The 17,164-nt window shown below is 43.0% G+C and overlaps 3 protein-coding genes and 1 long non-coding RNA gene across 5 annotated transcripts in view; 2 read left to right on the top strand and 2 right to left on the bottom strand.

The window, feature by feature from the left end:
* The window catches only part of SGCG (sarcoglycan gamma), a 352,842-nt gene that overhangs the window by 157,305 nt on the left and 178,373 nt on the right, over positions 1-17,164 (bottom strand). The window lies entirely within an intron of this gene.
* LOC138671495 (uncharacterized) lies at positions 4,705-7,162 on the bottom strand. The gene is made up of 4 exons (XM_069759671.1): positions 6,700-7,162; positions 6,315-6,459; positions 5,416-5,729; positions 4,705-5,094 (listed from the first exon to the last, which is right to left on the bottom strand). The coding sequence occupies exons 1-4, from the start codon at positions 6,955-6,957 to the stop codon at positions 4,705-4,707; spliced, it is 1,107 nt and encodes a 368-aa protein (XP_069615772.1). The 5' UTR covers positions 6,958-7,162.
* LOC138671172 (uncharacterized) lies at positions 7,227-8,347 on the top strand. Its single transcript, XR_011319437.1, has 2 exons — positions 7,227-7,402; positions 7,724-8,347. It is a non-coding gene; the product is annotated as an uncharacterized lncRNA (long non-coding RNA).
* On the top strand, positions 10,270-13,844 carry LOC138671170 (uncharacterized). Its single transcript, XM_069759116.1, has 4 exons — positions 10,270-11,615; positions 11,856-12,000; positions 12,586-12,899; positions 13,221-13,844. The coding sequence occupies exons 1-4, from the start codon at positions 11,358-11,360 to the stop codon at positions 13,608-13,610; spliced, it is 1,107 nt and encodes a 368-aa protein (XP_069615217.1). The 5' UTR covers positions 10,270-11,357; the 3' UTR covers positions 13,611-13,844.

Here is a 17,164-nt window from a genome sequence, read left to right as displayed (position 1 = left end):
GAGAGGCCTGGATGTCTTCCTGGAGCAGAACAATATTGTATCATACAATTATTAGGTTCTGTAGAAGGACGTAGATCTGGGTATTTATTATGATGGAATATAGGCTGAACTGGATGGACAAATGTCTTTTTTCGGCCTTACTAACTATGTTACTATGTTACTATGTAATGGGTCCGTGTAAAACACATACCGCACACGGACGCTGTCCGTGTGCAGTCCGTGTGCTGTGCAGGAGACAGCGCTACTGTAAGCGCTGCCCCACCACGTGGTGCTGAAGCGGCCATTCATATCTTCTCTCCAGCAACGTTCGCTGAAAAGAAGATATGAAAAATCCTTTTTTTTTTGTCCTCGTGTTTACAATAAAGATCCCTGTCGCCACCCCCCCTCCCACCCCCTGTGCGCCCCCCCGCTGTTACTAAAATACTCACCCGGCTCCCTCGCAGCGTCCTGTCCTCGCCGCACCTTCTCCTGTATGAGCAGTCATGTGGGGCCTCCCTATGGGAGGTGGAGCCGCATATTCATGACTGTAATCGGCGGCCCCACGTGACCGCGGGGGGCGCACAGGGTGGGAGGGGGGTGGCGACAGGGATCTTTATTTTAAACACGGGGACAAAAAAAAAGGATTTTTCATATCTTCTTTCCAGCGAACGCTGCTGGAGAGAAGATATAAATGGCCGCTTCAGCACCAGATGCAGGGGACAGCGCTTATCTCTAGCGCCGTCTCCTGCACGCTCCGTGTGGTACCCAGTCGGCACGTGTGCCACACTGATGTACCACGGGAGCACACGGACACACGGACACGGATAATTCCGATACTGATTTTTCCGGTACCGGAATTATCTGGACGTGTGAGACTGGCCTCATATGGTATTTTTTTTTCCATCACATAGTCCTCCTTTCAGGTTGGCTTCACATGTTACCACTGCACAGCGTTTTTTTTTCCTGCTGTGGTTTTCAGACATCGCTGAACCCTAAAGTGAACCCCACCATATGCTATACTGTAATACATCACTGTATTGTGCATTACTTCTTTCTATTAGGAAGGGAGGGCAGATATCTCAATATATTATGCAAAGTATTTACGGTAAAAAAATTTTTCTACACTAATTTTACTGACGCTTGTGAGTGTTTGCAATAACAATGGAGGGCTAAATGCATGAAGCAAATCTATTATCCAATAAAGGTCAAAGCTTTAATGGATGGTTTGCTATGTTATTGCTGACTGTGCATGTTTCAGGTTTTGCCACAGCTAATTTATCATGGCCTATAGTCATATAAAATATGTATTCTCCGGTCTCATAAATCAGGATAAGGATCATGTCTGAGACATGCCACTTCCGTCTGACTGACCTGTGCAAGTGCTTCATCTAGAATATAAAGTGGACCTATTCTTAATGTTACAGGGTACTTTCATGATTCATGATCCATCTCAGCAGATGCCAAATCTTTGTCATTCCAGCATTTAACTCTGCCAACTGGTTCTAGAATATAGTTTTCAGATTTTGAGATAAAAAAAAATACATCCAGGAGATCAAATTCGTGATCTCTGGATCCATGCTATTGCCCCAAAGCTAATAAAATAGAAGGACATTTGACAGCCATATAGCTTGCCTATTATTGATATCCTTATAGGCTGGCATTAGAGATGAGCTAATTGATTCACAACAAATTGAATTTCTCACGAATTTCACAAACAATTCAAATTTGCCTTTCTCCAAAGTTTAGTTATGATGCATCACTGGTATATCCAACAAAATGTCTTTGTATTAGCTGTTATTTGTTGATTTCCTTTGAGGGCTAGGAAGGGGGTAAAATAAAAAACAAAGATTATGTTAACCTTTTTATTAATGAAATGGGGTGTTAGGGCTAGCGGAACGCACCAAATAATAAGAAAGATAGAGTAAGGTGCGTTCGCAGCCCGGGGTCCACCGTGCAGAGATGGAACCTGCTGCTAAGTAATGACGGATTATATGGCGGTACAATGTGGCTACACACACGGGTTAACTTGACCCTTTATGGAGGAAGCAAACCATGTTGCGTCACAGGGCCGCGGTACCGCACACAAGAGCACAAGCAAGGAGTCTCAGAACTCAATCCCAAGACACAGGATTTCAGTTCATATAGACCGCTTGCGCTCGACACCGCAACTGGGGTGTCAAAGTGACAGAAATAATATTAATAAAGATGCACGAGAGTGCGTGCAGTGCCGCACTGGTGGACGCCACTAACCACCCAGGCTTGGGTCAGGAAAGCGCTGTGAAAGCGCACGGCGCCGCACTAGCGGTCACAGCAATAGACTCTGTTTTGTGTGTTATGTGCTGATGGCTAAGTCGGGCGCTAGATAGCAATCATCCACCTTAAACGAGCAGTCATACACAAGGGAGGGGATAATTAATGAACGACTTTCACACATCAACACACACACGTTTACAAGTTTACACTTGTAAAGAAGACAATGGAGGGCACCACCCAAAAATATATAAATAACCAATAGGAAAAATCCTGAATCCCCCTCAACAAGTAAATAAACACCATAGAACCAATCGAGAAAAAGACATGTTGTATGGGAGATCAACAGGACTCAATAGTGACTAGATATAAAAGATATATATTTTATTTTAATTTTAATTAAGCAGTCTAATAAGCACAAAACACAATTAAAAACAATTAAAAGCACAAAAACATGCCCATAATGACAAGGAATACAAACATAGCCCACAGAAAGAAGTATATAATATATGGCACCTGAGGAGGCTGAGACAACAGTGAGGACGTACCCCCCAAAAAAAGGGGAATCAAAGTGGTACATACATATATCTAAAGAATATAAATATATAATACTTCAACCATACTAAATATCCGTCCTAGTAACAAGATAGACTAGCACCACATACAAAGATATGGAAGACTAATGACTAATAAACAATAAGGGCAAAGACTGCCAACATACTGTCCCCCAGAGAAAAAATTATTATTATTATTGTGTGTATATATAAGGACCACTATAGGTTAGGTAAGGTAGCCAAACCCAAGATAAGGATAATCTCATAGCAAGAAAAGCATGTGTATGCATACCAAAAAATGAGAAATATCCAAGGCCCAACAGGACAATGGCAAAAAAAGTAATCAGTCCAAGTCACAGGTCCAGTCCATGCTGTCAGTCAGGATACCAGTCTGCATGTCAGAGCCAATCTGTGGGGCTATGATGCCCTACGCGTGTCGCTGCATAGAAGCAGCTTCATCAGGGGCGAGTGTGTCGGCTTAGACCAAACTATACCTTATATAGTATTCCCGTAATGTCAGGATTTCTCTCAGCTGAGAGTGGAGCTTCGGGTCCGGGACCGGAAGTAATGGCGGCGTTATTGTGAGTACACTGCGCAGGCGCCAGGGCTTAAACATGTGGGCGGGTTAAACATGCAAAGGTTACCGTGACCATGACAACCCGATACAACGAGTCCAGGGGACAGAGTAGAGGCGGCGGTATAGCCAGGATACTGCGCAAGCGCTAGGAGACACAAAGCGTCACTGGTGTAGGCGGGCCATGTAGCCGAAGGTTTCCATGGTGAACCGAAACCATTTTTACCGGGTGCCAATGCACCTGGAAAGAAAAGAGTGGCAACCTGAAGTTCCCTTACAAGTAGAGAACAGTGGTAATAGCCATGGTAACCTGGTACGAGTATATACACAATAGTAATACACAAATAAAATGCTGAAACCCAAAATTACAGTATTGCCAAAGCTCAGCGCACGCGCCAGACAAGTGACTAACGTCACAGCTGCAGGCGGACCACACACACACAGGTTCCTGAAATAAACAGGAACCATGACGACCCGATGCAATAGATCTAAAAATAGTGGTAATACAATTACAGATAGGCTGCGCAGATACTAAGGGGCAACAGACGTGCCTGTCGTAAGTGGGCCATACAGCAGCACAAAAACATTGGAAAGAAGAAGCCATAGTTATCAGGCGATACATCGACAAAAATATTTAAATAAATAGACCAATGAAATATAGCGACCATCGATAATCTTAGATGGACCCTACATAAGGTTCTAATACAGCCTCTGACCCCCATAGGTATAACAGAAAAGAGAACAAAAGGAAAGTCGCTACAAAGATGCAAGGCCAAGTTGTATATTGCTGACGCATGCACAAAGAAGGCAGGACAGTCTTAATCCGAAGGGTACTGCAAGTCAGGCAGTAATATACACACTCGAAAAGGGATATTTGGAGCCAAGAAGAGGAGCAGTAATATTATACACTGATAGAAAATAGTGGCCAAAGGAGGGCTATTTTGCCGGCTCCCTGGATAAGCATATGATTAGATAAAGTCCATATTATTGATTATTGAACACTGCGCCCCCATAGGGCACAGAGTCCGACAATCAAGATACACACAGTAACCAAAAGACTGGCAGCCGCCTGCGTCCTCAACAAGATAAGGGAGCATAAAGAAAAACACGTAATACTGTTATAAAGTGTTATTACATACAGGCAACGAAAGTCTAAAACCTGGGTACAACAACACTATAAACAGCTATGGCATCAAAAAACATAGTCGGTCGAAGAGCAAGAAATCCATAAATAAATAGATAAACAGACCATGATGGACTATACAATAAACATAGCTTAATACAACCTGAACTAATCAGGTACAAAGTACCAAGAGAAAACATAGGTATTATACCGAGTCAATAAGATCACAATTGTTTGTAGAAACCCGTAAATAACAAGTCCTCGTTTAAACCACTTGGGGTACAGCTCTGAAGTTTGTAGATCCATTTGGACTCGCAGCGAAGGAGGGCATTAGTGATGTTTCCGCCCCTGATGTTGGTGGATACAGTCTCCAAACCCATGACCTTGAAGCCAGCAGGACGCCCCTGATGTTTCTCCAAGAAGTGGGCCGCCACCGAGGACAATGTGTTATCCCTCCTTAGATCCCTTGAGGCAGTGGCAATATTGGACAGATGTTGCTGCATCCTTCTTCTAAGTTCTTGTGATGTTTGACCCACATATATCTTGGGGCATCCACAGAAGATGGCATAAACCAAATTTCGTGAGCGACAATTGAAGTATTCCCTAGGCTGTATCTGAAAAGGCAGGCAGGAGACAGAGTAACCATCACTGGCTATTAGGAATTGACATATATTACAATTGCCACAGGGGTAGGAACCAAAAACCCTGATGCCACGGTTCAGCCTAGTCAAGGGCCTGTAGTAGTGGCTATGGCATAAGTCATCTTTTAGATTTTTTGCCCTCCTGGCCACCAGGTTAGGGGTCTCCGAGATGAAGGGGACAATCTTCTTATCACTCAGAAGAATGTCCCAATTTCTTGATAAGATTCTTCTAATATCAGACCACTGATTATTAAATGTGGTAATTAGGGGTACAGTACGTAGAGGTTCACGTACCTTTTTCTCCAAGAGATTCGATCTATCCTGGCCACGGGCATGTTGGAAGGCTTTGGAGATCACTCCCTGTGGGTAGCCCCTCTGTTGGAACCGCTTTGTCAAATCCTTTGCTTGTCCGAGAAAATCGGTATTGGTACTGCAATTCCTCCTAAGGCGAAGGAATTGTCCCTTAGGGATGCCATTTTTTAGATGTTGCGGATGAAAGCTCCCATAATGTAGTAAGCTGTTAGTTGCAGTTATTTTCCGAAAGAGATTGCAGGTAATCTTCGAGTCCTCAATGGATAATGTGATGTCCAGGAAGTCCACCGAATTTGCTGAAATGACAGATGTTAATTTCACATTCAGGGAATTTGTATTAAGATCTTCAATGAAATTCTTGCAGTCCACCAAGGAACCTGTCCATAGGAAGAGAACATCGTCTATATATCTCTGCCAGATAAGGACTCCCTTGGCAAAGGTATCCGAAATATAGACGAATGTCTCTTCCCACCATCCTAAAAACAAATTTGCATAGGATGGCGCGCAACGGGCACCCATAGCGGTGCCCGAAATCTGCCTGAAAAATTGCCTATCAAAAACAAAATAGTTTTTGTCCAAGATGAAAAATAGCAATTCCAAAAGAAAATCGTCATGTGCTCTATCCAATTTAACCTTTTTGTCCAAAAAATATTTAACAGCCAGCATACCTAGATTGTGTGATATGCTTGTATACAGGGCTTCAACATCTAAACACACCAAGTACGTGTCAGGCGGTAGCTCCCGATTTTCCAAAACCTGCATCAAGTGTGTCGAGTCCCTGGTATAAGATCTTAAGGCAAGGACAAAAGGTTGCAGAAAGTGATCCACGTATATGCACGGACGTTCAAAAATGCTACCAATCCCTGACACAATTGGCCTACCTGGTGGTTCTGCAACGGATTTGTGCACCTTCGGAAGTGCGTAGAAGGTAGGAACAACAGGGGACTGAGTTGTCAAGAAATCTGCTTCTTTTTTGGTTATAATATGTCCATCAAGTGCCTTAAGGACCAGAGCATCCAGTTTTTCCTTAAAAAAAGAAGTAGGGTCAGATGGTAGAAGCACATAACAATTCCTGTCGTGCAATTGACGCAAGATCTCCTTTGTGTACTGCTCATGAGGCCATAGCACGATATTCCCCCCCTTATCTGCTTCTCTAACTACAAATTCTTTGTTGTTTTTTAGATTTTGTAAGGCTTGTCTCTCCCCCTTACTGAAGTTGTTCTGTTTATTAGGATCCAATTTCAAGCAATGTATATCCCTACATACCTTATCAAAGAAGATTTGAATTGCAGGAAAAAGAGAGAAGGAAGGTGTGGCTTGGGAGGGAAGTCGTCTAGGAAATAGACATCTGGTCTCTGCCTGCTCATTTTCCTGTAACAGATCCAGTAGGTCCAAAAAGACTTGTTTTTCATTGTCTGGAAATGAATCTATCAAAGTTGGCTGATGATATAACAGTTTGAACGTGACCTGACGGCAAAACAAATAGACATCCTTCACAAGAACAAATTTATCGAGAGTGCTCATAGGTGAAAATGACAGGCCCTTGGTCAAAACTTGATATTCCAAATCAGACAAAGAGTAAGAAGAGAGGTTAATAACTTGTAGATTACCTTGATCAATCACATTCTCCTTAGGGATGGTTACCGCCTCTTGTTGTATCTGGTCTCCCTCCTGAATGTCGGTGACCAGTTCCTCCGTGTGCGGGTGTTCTTCCTGTAGGCGCCTGTGTTTCTTTCTTCTACCCCTCCTGCGGCGCCTTCGGCGTCGCTGGGGTCTGAGGACAAAAAATGGCATCCCTAAGGGACAATTCCTTCGCCTTAGGAGGAATTGCAGTACCAATACCGATTTTCTCGGACAAGCAAAGGATTTGACAAAGCGGTTCCAACAGAGGGGCTACCCACAGGGAGTGATCTCCAAAGCCTTCCAACATGCCCGTGGCCAGGATAGATCGAATCTCTTGGAGAAAAAGGTACGTGAACCTCTACGTACTGTACCCCTAATTACCACATTTAATAATCAGTGGTCTGATATTAGAAGAATCTTATCAAGAAATTGGGACATTCTTCTGAGTGATAAGAAGATTGTCCCCTTCATCTCGGAGACCCCTAACCTGGTGGCCAGGAGGGCAAAAAATCTAAAAGATGACTTATGCCATAGCCACTACTACAGGCCCTTGACTAGGCTGAACCGTGGCATCAGGGTTTTTGGTTCCTACCCCTGTGGCAATTGTAATATATGTCAATTCCTAATAGCCAGTGATGGTTACTCTGTCTCCTGCCTGCCTTTTCAGATACAGCCTAGGGAATACTTCAATTGTCGCTCACGAAATTTGGTTTATGCCATCTTCTGTGGATGCCCCAAGATATATGTGGGTCAAACATCACAAGAACTTAGAAGAAGGATGCAGCAACATCTGTCCAATATTGCCACTGCCTCAAGGGATCTAAGGAGGGATAAGACATTGTCCTCGGTGGCGGCCCACTTCTTGGAGAAACATCAGGGGCGTCCTGCTGGCTTCAAGGTCATGGGTTTGGAGACTGTATCCACCAACATCAGGGGCGGAAACATCACTAATGCCCTCCTTCGCTGCGAGTCCAAATGGATCTACAAACTTCAGAGCTGTACCCCAAGTGGTTTAAACGAGGACTTGTTATTTACGGGTTTCTACAAACAATTGTGATCTTATTGACTCGGTATAATACCTATGTTTTCTCTTGGTACTTTGTACCTGATTAGTTCAGGTTGTATTAAGCTATGTTTATTGTATAGTCCATCATGGTCTGTTTATCTATTTATTTATGGATTTCTTGCTCTTCGACCGACTATGTTTTTTGATGCCATAGCTGTTTATAGTGTTGTTGTACCCAGGTTTTAGACTTTCGTTGCCTGTATGTAATAACACTTTATAACAGTATTACGTGTTTTTCTTTATGCTCCCTTATCTTGTTGAGGACGCAGGCGGCTGCCAGTCTTTTGGTTACTGTGTGTATCTTGATTGTCGGACTCTGTGCCCTATGGGGGCGCAGTGTTCAATAATCAATAATATGGACTTTATCTAATCATATGCTTATCCAGGGAGCCGGCAAAATAGCCCTCCTTTGGCCACTATTTTCTATCAGTGTATAATATTACTGCTCCTCTTCTTGGCTCCAAATATCCCTTTTCGAGTGTGTATATTACTGCCTGACTTGCAGTACCCTTCGGATTAAGACTGTCCTGCCTTCTTTGTGCATGCGTCAGCACTATACAACTTGGCCTTGCATCTTTGTAGCGACTTTCCTTTTGTTCTCTTTTCTGTTATACCTATGGGGGTCAGAGGCTGTATTAGAACCTTATGTAGGGTCCATCTAAGATTATCGATGGTCGCTATATTTCATTGGTCTATTTATTTAAATATTTTTGTCGATGTATCGCCTGATAACTATGGCTTCTTCTTTCCAATGTTTTTGTGCTGCTGTATGGCCCACTTACGACAGGCACGTCTGTTGCCCCTTAGTATCTGCGCAGCCTATCTGTAATTGTATTACCACTATTTTTAGATCTATTGCATCGGGTCGTCATGGTTCCTGTTTATTTCAGGAACCTGTGTGTGTGTGGTCCGCCTGCAGCTGTGACGTTAGTCACTTGTCTGGCGCGTGCGCTGAGCTTTGGCAATACTGTAATTTTGGGTTTCAGCATTTTATTTGTGTATTACTATTGTGTATATACTCGTACCAGGTTACCATGGCTATTACCACTGTTCTCTACTTGTAAGGGAACTTCAGGTTGCCACTCTTTTCTTTCCAGGTGCATTGGCACCCGGTAAAAATGGTTTCGGTTCACCATGGAAACCTTCGGCTACATGGCCCGCCTACACCAGTGACGCTTTGTGTCTCCTAGCGCTTGCGCAGTATCCTGGCTATACCGCCGCCTCTACTCTGTCCCCTGGACTCGTTGTATCGGGTTGTCATGGTCACGGTAACCTTTGCATGTTTAACCCGCCCACATGTTTAAGCCCTGGCGCCTGCGCAGTGTACTCACAATAACGCCGCCATTACTTCCGGTCCCGGACCCGAAGCTCCACTCTCAGCTGAGAGAAATCCTGACATTACGGGAATACTATATAAGGTATAGTTTGGTCTAAGCCGACACACTCGCCCCTGATGAAGCTGCTTCTATGCAGCGACACACGTAGGGCATCATAGCCCCACAGATTGGCTCTGACATGCAGACTGGTATCCTGACTGACAGCATGGACTGGACCTGTGACTTGGACTGATTACTTTTTTTGCCATTGTCCTGTTGGGCCTTGGATATTTCTCATTTTTTGGTATGCATACACATGCTTTTCTTGCTATGAGATTATCCTTATCTTGGGTTTGGCTACCTTACCTAACCTATAGTGGTCCTTATATATACACACAATAATAATAATAATTTTTTCTCTGGGGGACAGTATGTTGGCAGTCTTTGCCCTTATTGTTTATTAGTCATTAGTCTTCCATATCTTTGTATGTGGTGCTAGTCTATCTTGTTACTAGGACGGATATTTAGTATGGTTGAAGTATTATATATTTATATTCTTTAGATATATGTATGTACCACTTTGATTCCCCTTTTTTTGGGGGGTACGTCCTCACTGTTGTCTCAGCCTCCTCAGGTGCCATATATTATATACTTCTTTCTGTGGGCTATGTTTGTATTCCTTGTCATTATGGGCATGTTTTTGTGCTTTTAATTGTTTTTAATTGTGTTTTGTGCTTATTAGACTGCTTAATTAAAATTAAAATAAAATATATATCTTTTATATCTAGTCACTATTGAGTCCTGTTGATCTCCCATACAACATGTCTTTTTCTCGATTGGTTCTATGGTGTTTATTTACTTGTTGAGGGGGATTCAGGATTTTTCCTATTGGTTATTTATATATTTTTGGGTGGTGCCCTCCATTGTCTTCTTTACAAATGGTTTTTGGTTGGGGGTGTCTGGTACCCCAGTCTTTCAGGAGTGTGGCACACCAGTAACCGATTGTTGTATTGGCTTCACATTTTAATTACTTCTGTCATGGATCTCTCAGCTAGAGAGACTGCTTGGAGCAATAGGGCCTTGGGATTGTTCGACAATGACACTAGTAGCCTCACAGCTGGCCCAGGTGGGGATTTGTCTTTTCAATCATTGACTATGGACATTACTAATTTACATAAGTCCTTAACTAAGGTCTGGTGGAATATTAGGAGTCTGGAGGAGTATAAAAAGGTGGGGATCATACCCCGTGGTCTACGGATACAGATATTTCCCTCTTGGGAAGCAACTTCTGACTTTCAAACTGTTTGGGAAAGTGGTCTAGCTAGGTGCTCGATAATTCTGATTGAGATGTTGATTGAACACGATCAGGCACTTCTGATAAAAATCAAGGAAGACATCAAAAACTGTGAAAGCAAATTGTGTAATTTTGACAAGAGCACTTTGGTTACTCCATTTCAGGAGAAACTGAAATTGACAATTGACCAATTTGAAAAAGAGATTATAGCTAAGAAACGACATAAATTCCAAAGGGATAAAATGGATTTCAACAGAGGAAAGGCCTATAAATGGGTGCACCATGGCAACAAACGTCAACCACCAAGGGACCCTGGTAGGGTCAATGACACTACCCCGTTAAATGAACCGTCCTCGAGTGATTTTTTGTCCTCAGACCCCAGCGACGCCAAAGGCGCCGCAGGAGGGGTAGAAGAAAGAAACACAGGCGCCTACAGGAAGAACACCCGCACACGGAGGAACTGGTCACCGACATTCAGGAGGGAGACCAGATACAACAAGAGGCGGTAACCATCCCTAAGGAGAATGTGATTGATCAAGGTAATCTACAAGTTATTAACCTCTCTTCTTACTCTTTGTCTGATTTGGAATATCAAGTTTTGACCAAGGGCCTGTCATTTTCACCTATGAGCACTCTCGATAAATTTGTTCTTGTGAAGGATGTCTATTTGTTTTGCCGTCAGGTCACGTTCAAACTGTTATATCATCAGCCAACTTTGATAGATTCATTTCCAGACAATGAAAAACAAGTCTTTTTGGACCTACTGGATCTGTTACAGGAAAATGAGCAGGCAGAGACCAGATGTCTATTTCCTAGACGACTTCCCTCCCAAGCCACACCTTCCTTCTCTCTTTTTCCTGCAATTCAAATCTTCTTTGATAAGGTATGTAGGGATATACATTGCTTGAAATTGGATCCTAATAAACAGAACAACTTCAGTAAGGGGGAGAGACAAGCCTTACAAAATCTAAAAAACAACAAAGAATTTGTAGTTAGAGAAGCAGATAAGGGGGGGAATATCGTGCTATGGCCTCATGAGCAGTACACAAAGGAGATCTTGCGTCAATTGCACGACAGGAATTGTTATGTGCTTCTACCATCTGACCCTACTTCTTTTTTTAAGGAAAAACTGGATGCTCTGGTCCTTAAGGCACTTGATGGACATATTATAACCAAAAAAGAAGCAGATTTCTTGACAACTCAGTCCCCTGTTGTTCCTACCTTCTACGCACTTCCGAAGGTGCACAAATCCGTTGCAGAACCACCAGGTAGGCCAATTGTGTCAGGGATTGGTAGCATTTTTGAACGTCCGTGCATATACGTGGATCACTTTCTGCAACCTTTTGTCCTTGCCTTAAGATCTTATACCAGGGACTCGACACACTTGATGCAGGTTTTGGAAAATCGGGAGCTACCGCCTGACACGTACTTGGTGTGTTTAGATGTTGAAGCCCTGTATACAAGCATATCACACAATCTAGGTATGCTGGCTGTTAAATATTTTTTGGACAAAAAGGTTAAATTGGATAGAGCACATGACGATTTTCTTTTGGAATTGCTATTTTTCATCTTGGACAAAAACTATTTTGTTTTTGATAGGCAATTTTTCAGGCAGATTTCGGGCACCGCTATGGGTGCCCGTTGCGCGCCATCCTATGCAAATTTGTTTTTAGGATGGTGGGAAGAGACATTCGTCTATATTTCGGATATCTTTGCCAAGGGAGTCCTTATCTGGCAGAGATATATAGACGATGTTCTCTTCCTATGGACAGGTTCCTTGGTGGACTGCAAGAATTTCATTGAAGATCTTAATACAAATTCCCTGAATGTGAAATTAACATCTGTCATTTCAGCAAATTCGGTGGACTTCCTGGACATCACATTATCCATTGAGGACTCGAAGATTACCTGCAATCTCTTTCGGAAAATAACTGCAACTAACAGCTTACTACATTATGGGAGCTTTCATCCGCAACATCTAAAAAATGGCATCCCTAAGGGACAATTCCTTCGCCTTAGGAGGAATTGCAGTACCAATACCGATTTTCTCGGACAAGCAAAGGATTTGACAAAGCGGTTCCAACAGAGGGGCTACCCACAGGGAGTGATCTCCAAAGCCTTCCAACATGCCCGTGGCCAGGATAGATCGAATCTCTTGGAGAAAAAGGTACGTGAACCTCTACGTACTGTACCCCTAATTACCACATTTAATAATCAGTGGTCTGATATTAGAAGAATCTTATCAAGAAATTGGGACATTCTTCTGAGTGATAAGAAGATTGTCCCCTTCATCTCGGAGACCCCTAACCTGGTGGCCAGGAGGGCAAAAAATCTAAAAGATGACTTATGCCATAGCCACTACTACAGGCCCTTGACTAGGCTGAACCGTGGCATCAGGGTTTTTGGTTCCTACCCCTGTGGCAATTGTAATATATGTCAATTCCTAATAGCCAGTGATGGTTACTCTGTCTCCTGCCTGCCTTTTCAGATACAGCCTAGGGAATACTTCAATTGTCGCTCACGAAATTTGGTTTATGCCATCTTCTGTGGATGCCCCAAGATATATGTGGGTCAAACATCACAAGAACTTAGAAGAAGGATGCAGCAACATCTGTCCAATATTGCCACTGCCTCAAGGGATCTAAGGAGGGATAAGACATTGTCCTCGGTGGCGGCCCACTTCTTGGAGAAACATCAGGGGCGTCCTGCTGGCTTCAAGGTCATGGGTTTGGAGACTGTATCCACCAACATCAGGGGCGGAAACATCACTAATGCCCTCCTTCGCTGCGAGTCCAAATGGATCTACAAACTTCAGAGCTGTACCCCAAGTGGTTTAAACGAGGACTTGTTATTTACGGGTTTCTACAAACAATTGTGATCTTATTGACTCGGTATAATACCTATGTTTTCTCTTGGTACTTTGTACCTGATTAGTTCAGGTTGTATTAAGCTATGTTTATTGTATAGTCCATCATGGTCTGTTTATCTATTTATTTATGGATTTCTTGCTCTTCGACCGACTATGTTTTTTGATGCCATAGCTGTTTATAGTGTTGTTGTACCCAGGTTTTAGACTTTCGTTGCCTGTATGTAATAACACTTTATAACAGTATTACGTGTTTTTCTTTATGCTCCCTTATCTTGTTGAGGACGCAGGCGGCTGCCAGTCTTTTGGTTACTGTGTGTATCTTGATTGTCGGACTCTGTGCCCTATGGGGGCGCAGTGTTCAATAATCAATAATATGGACTTTATCTAATCATATGCTTATCCAGGGAGCCGGCAAAATAGCCCTCCTTTGGCCACTATTTTCTATCAGTGTATAATATTACTGCTCCTCTTCTTGGCTCCAAATATCCCTTTTCGAGTGTGTATATTACTGCCTGACTTGCAGTACCCTTCGGATTAAGACTGTCCTGCCTTCTTTGTGCATGCGTCAGCACTATACAACTTGGCCTTGCATCTTTGTAGCGACTTTCCTTTTGTTCTCTTTTCTGTTATACCTATGGGGGTCAGAGGCTGTATTAGAACCTTATGTAGGGTCCATCTAAGATTATCGATGGTCGCTATATTTCATTGGTCTATTTATTTAAATATTTTTGTCGATGTATCGCCTGATAACTATGGCTTCTTCTTTCCAATGTTTTTGTGCTGCTGTATGGCCCACTTACGACAGGCACGTCTGTTGCCCCTTAGTATCTGCGCAGCCTATCTGTAATTGTATTACCACTATTTTTAGATCTATTGCATCGGGTCGTCATGGTTCCTGTTTATTTCAGGAACCTGTGTGTGTGTGGTCCGCCTGCAGCTGTGACGTTAGTCACTTGTCTGGCGCGTGCGCTGAGCTTTGGCAATACTGTAATTTTGGGTTTCAGCATTTTATTTGTGTATTACTATTGTGTATATACTCGTACCAGGTTACCATGGCTATTACCACTGTTCTCTACTTGTAAGGGAACTTCAGGTTGCCACTCTTTTCTTTCCAGGTGCATTGGCACCCGGTAAAAATGGTTTCGGTTCACCATGGAAACCTTCGGCTACATGGCCCGCCTACACCAGTGACGCTTTGTGTCTCCTAGCGCTTGCGCAGTATCCTGGCTATACCGCCGCCTCTACTCTGTCCCCTGGACTCGTTGTATCGGGTTGTCATGGTCACGGTAACCTTTGCATGTTTAACCCGCCCACATGTTTAAGCCCTGGCGCCTGCGCAGTGTACTCACAATAACGCCGCCATTACTTCCGGTCCCGGACCCGAAGCTCCACTCTCAGCTGAGAGAAATCCTGACATTACGGGAATACTATATAAGGTATAGTTTGGTCTAAGCCGACACACTCGCCCCTGATGAAGCTGCTTCTATGCAGCGACACGCGTAGGGCATCATAGCCCCACAGATTGGCTCTGACATGCAGACTGGTATCCTGACTGACAGCATGGACTGGACCTGTGACTTGGACTGATTACTTTTTTTGCCATTGTCCTGTTGGGCCTTGGATATTTCTCATTTTTTGGTATGCATACACATGCTTTTCTTGCTATGAGATTATCCTTATCTTGGGTTTGGCTACCTTACCTAACCTATAGTGGTCCTTATATATACACACAATAATAATAATAATTTTTTCTCTGGGGGACAGTATGTTGGCAGTCTTTGCCCTTATTGTTTATTAGTCATTAGTCTTCCATATCTTTGTATGTGGTGCTAGTCTATCTTGTTACTAGGACGGATATTTAGTATGGTTGAAGTATTATATATTTATATTCTTTAGATATATGTATGTACCACTTTGATTCCCCTTTTTTTGGGGGGTACGTCCTCACTGTTGTCTCAGCCTCCTCAGGTGCCATATATTATATACTTCTTTCTGTGGGCTATGTTTGTATTCCTTGTCATTATGGGCATGTTTTTGTGCTTTTAATTGTTTTTAATTGTGTTTTGTGCTTATTAGACTGCTTAATTAAAATTAAAATAAAATATATATCTTTTATATCTAGTCACTATTGAGTCCTGTTGATCTCCCATACAACATGTCTTTTTCTCGATTGGTTCTACAAGTTTACACTAGCGCATGGCTGTGTGGTCATGCGAACCTATTATAGCTGCAGCATGTACAGGACCTTCCCAGAAGGACCAATGGGAGGCTGTCACAGAAGTTGAGCACCTTTAGGACCTTCCTGGAGGACCAATGGGATCTGCTGCAGTATCTGAGCATGTGACCCTCGATCTCCAACGGGAGATCTTGCTCTGGGCATGCTCAGAAGGGGAAAAGCAGGACTTAGTCCCAAAAGCGTCTGCTCACCGCTGCCCTTCACTGGCTTCAATGGCAGAAGCTGGAAAAGCAGCAGTAACCCTATGCACAGAGTGAGACTGAGCAAGATGCTGGGACGGACGTCTCCGCTGAGCAGACTCCACTGCGGCTGGAGAAGAATGGGAGACCGCAGCGGAGACGGATCGAGATTCCCCCTGTGCAGAGGTGGGAACTCGACACCTAACATGGGGATTGTCTTGGCAATAAATCGTTTTTTTTAGTTTTAGGGTTTTAAGTACTTTAGACATACTGTAATATTTTGAGTTTATATGAACCGGTCTATGCATGGATTTATATTAATGAAAACTCATTATATACTTTTACTGCATTCTTTAGGATTATTATGATGAGTGTATTTGTGTTGACCTGGATATATGCAAACCATGTATGTCTATTTGTTCTTTTTTTTGTTATTGTTGTTGTTTAATAAACGAATAAAAAAAAAGATTATGCTAACTTGTCTGAGGTTTGCCCCTCATCTGTTCTATTGCCAAAGCTCCCAGGTAGATCCTTCAGTCTTCGCTTCCGATCCTTTATCTGGTTAGGCCTCACACAGTTGCGCCCCACATCACTGTGTGAGGCCTAGTCATCACCTGAAAGACCAGAGGTCTGTTGGGACTGGACCCTCAGGAATGTCACTCATGTCCTAGAGAAAACGTAAAAATCCATAAGACATCTCCAGAGAAGGGACATATCACCCTCACATTGAACATATGGTACTAATTATGACTAGAGAAGAAGTGAGAGAGAGATGACACTTCCATATCCATTGAAGAAAGGACCTCCTGAAGTGGCCAGGTAATTACAGCAGGGAGATTTGCTGAGAAAAAGACACCAAGTCTAAGATTCGTTTACACAAAGACAGGAAAGTACTCTTTCAAACCAAAGATCTTCCTATGAACAGAGAATTCTTCTGAGACACTTCAGAGACAGTGGTCAGTGATGAATATTTCTGCATCGATCTGATAATTACGGGAGATATATTTTTGGTGTCGTAGAGAAGGGAAGGACATAACGCATCAACTCACATCGCGATAATAAACATGACGACAGTATCTACTGCCTGGGACCTTGAAGTGCAAGGATATCCTGTAACTTGGGGATCTCATAAAATTCTGAAAGACCCA

This window comes from Ranitomeya imitator, chromosome 3, assembly GCF_032444005.1.
Source record: "Ranitomeya imitator isolate aRanImi1 chromosome 3, aRanImi1.pri, whole genome shotgun sequence".
Classification (NCBI taxonomy): Eukaryota; Metazoa; Chordata; class Amphibia; order Anura; family Dendrobatidae; genus Ranitomeya; species Ranitomeya imitator.
Note: the sequence above shows the minus strand (reverse complement) of the source record. Positions and strands in the feature narration are given on the sequence as shown.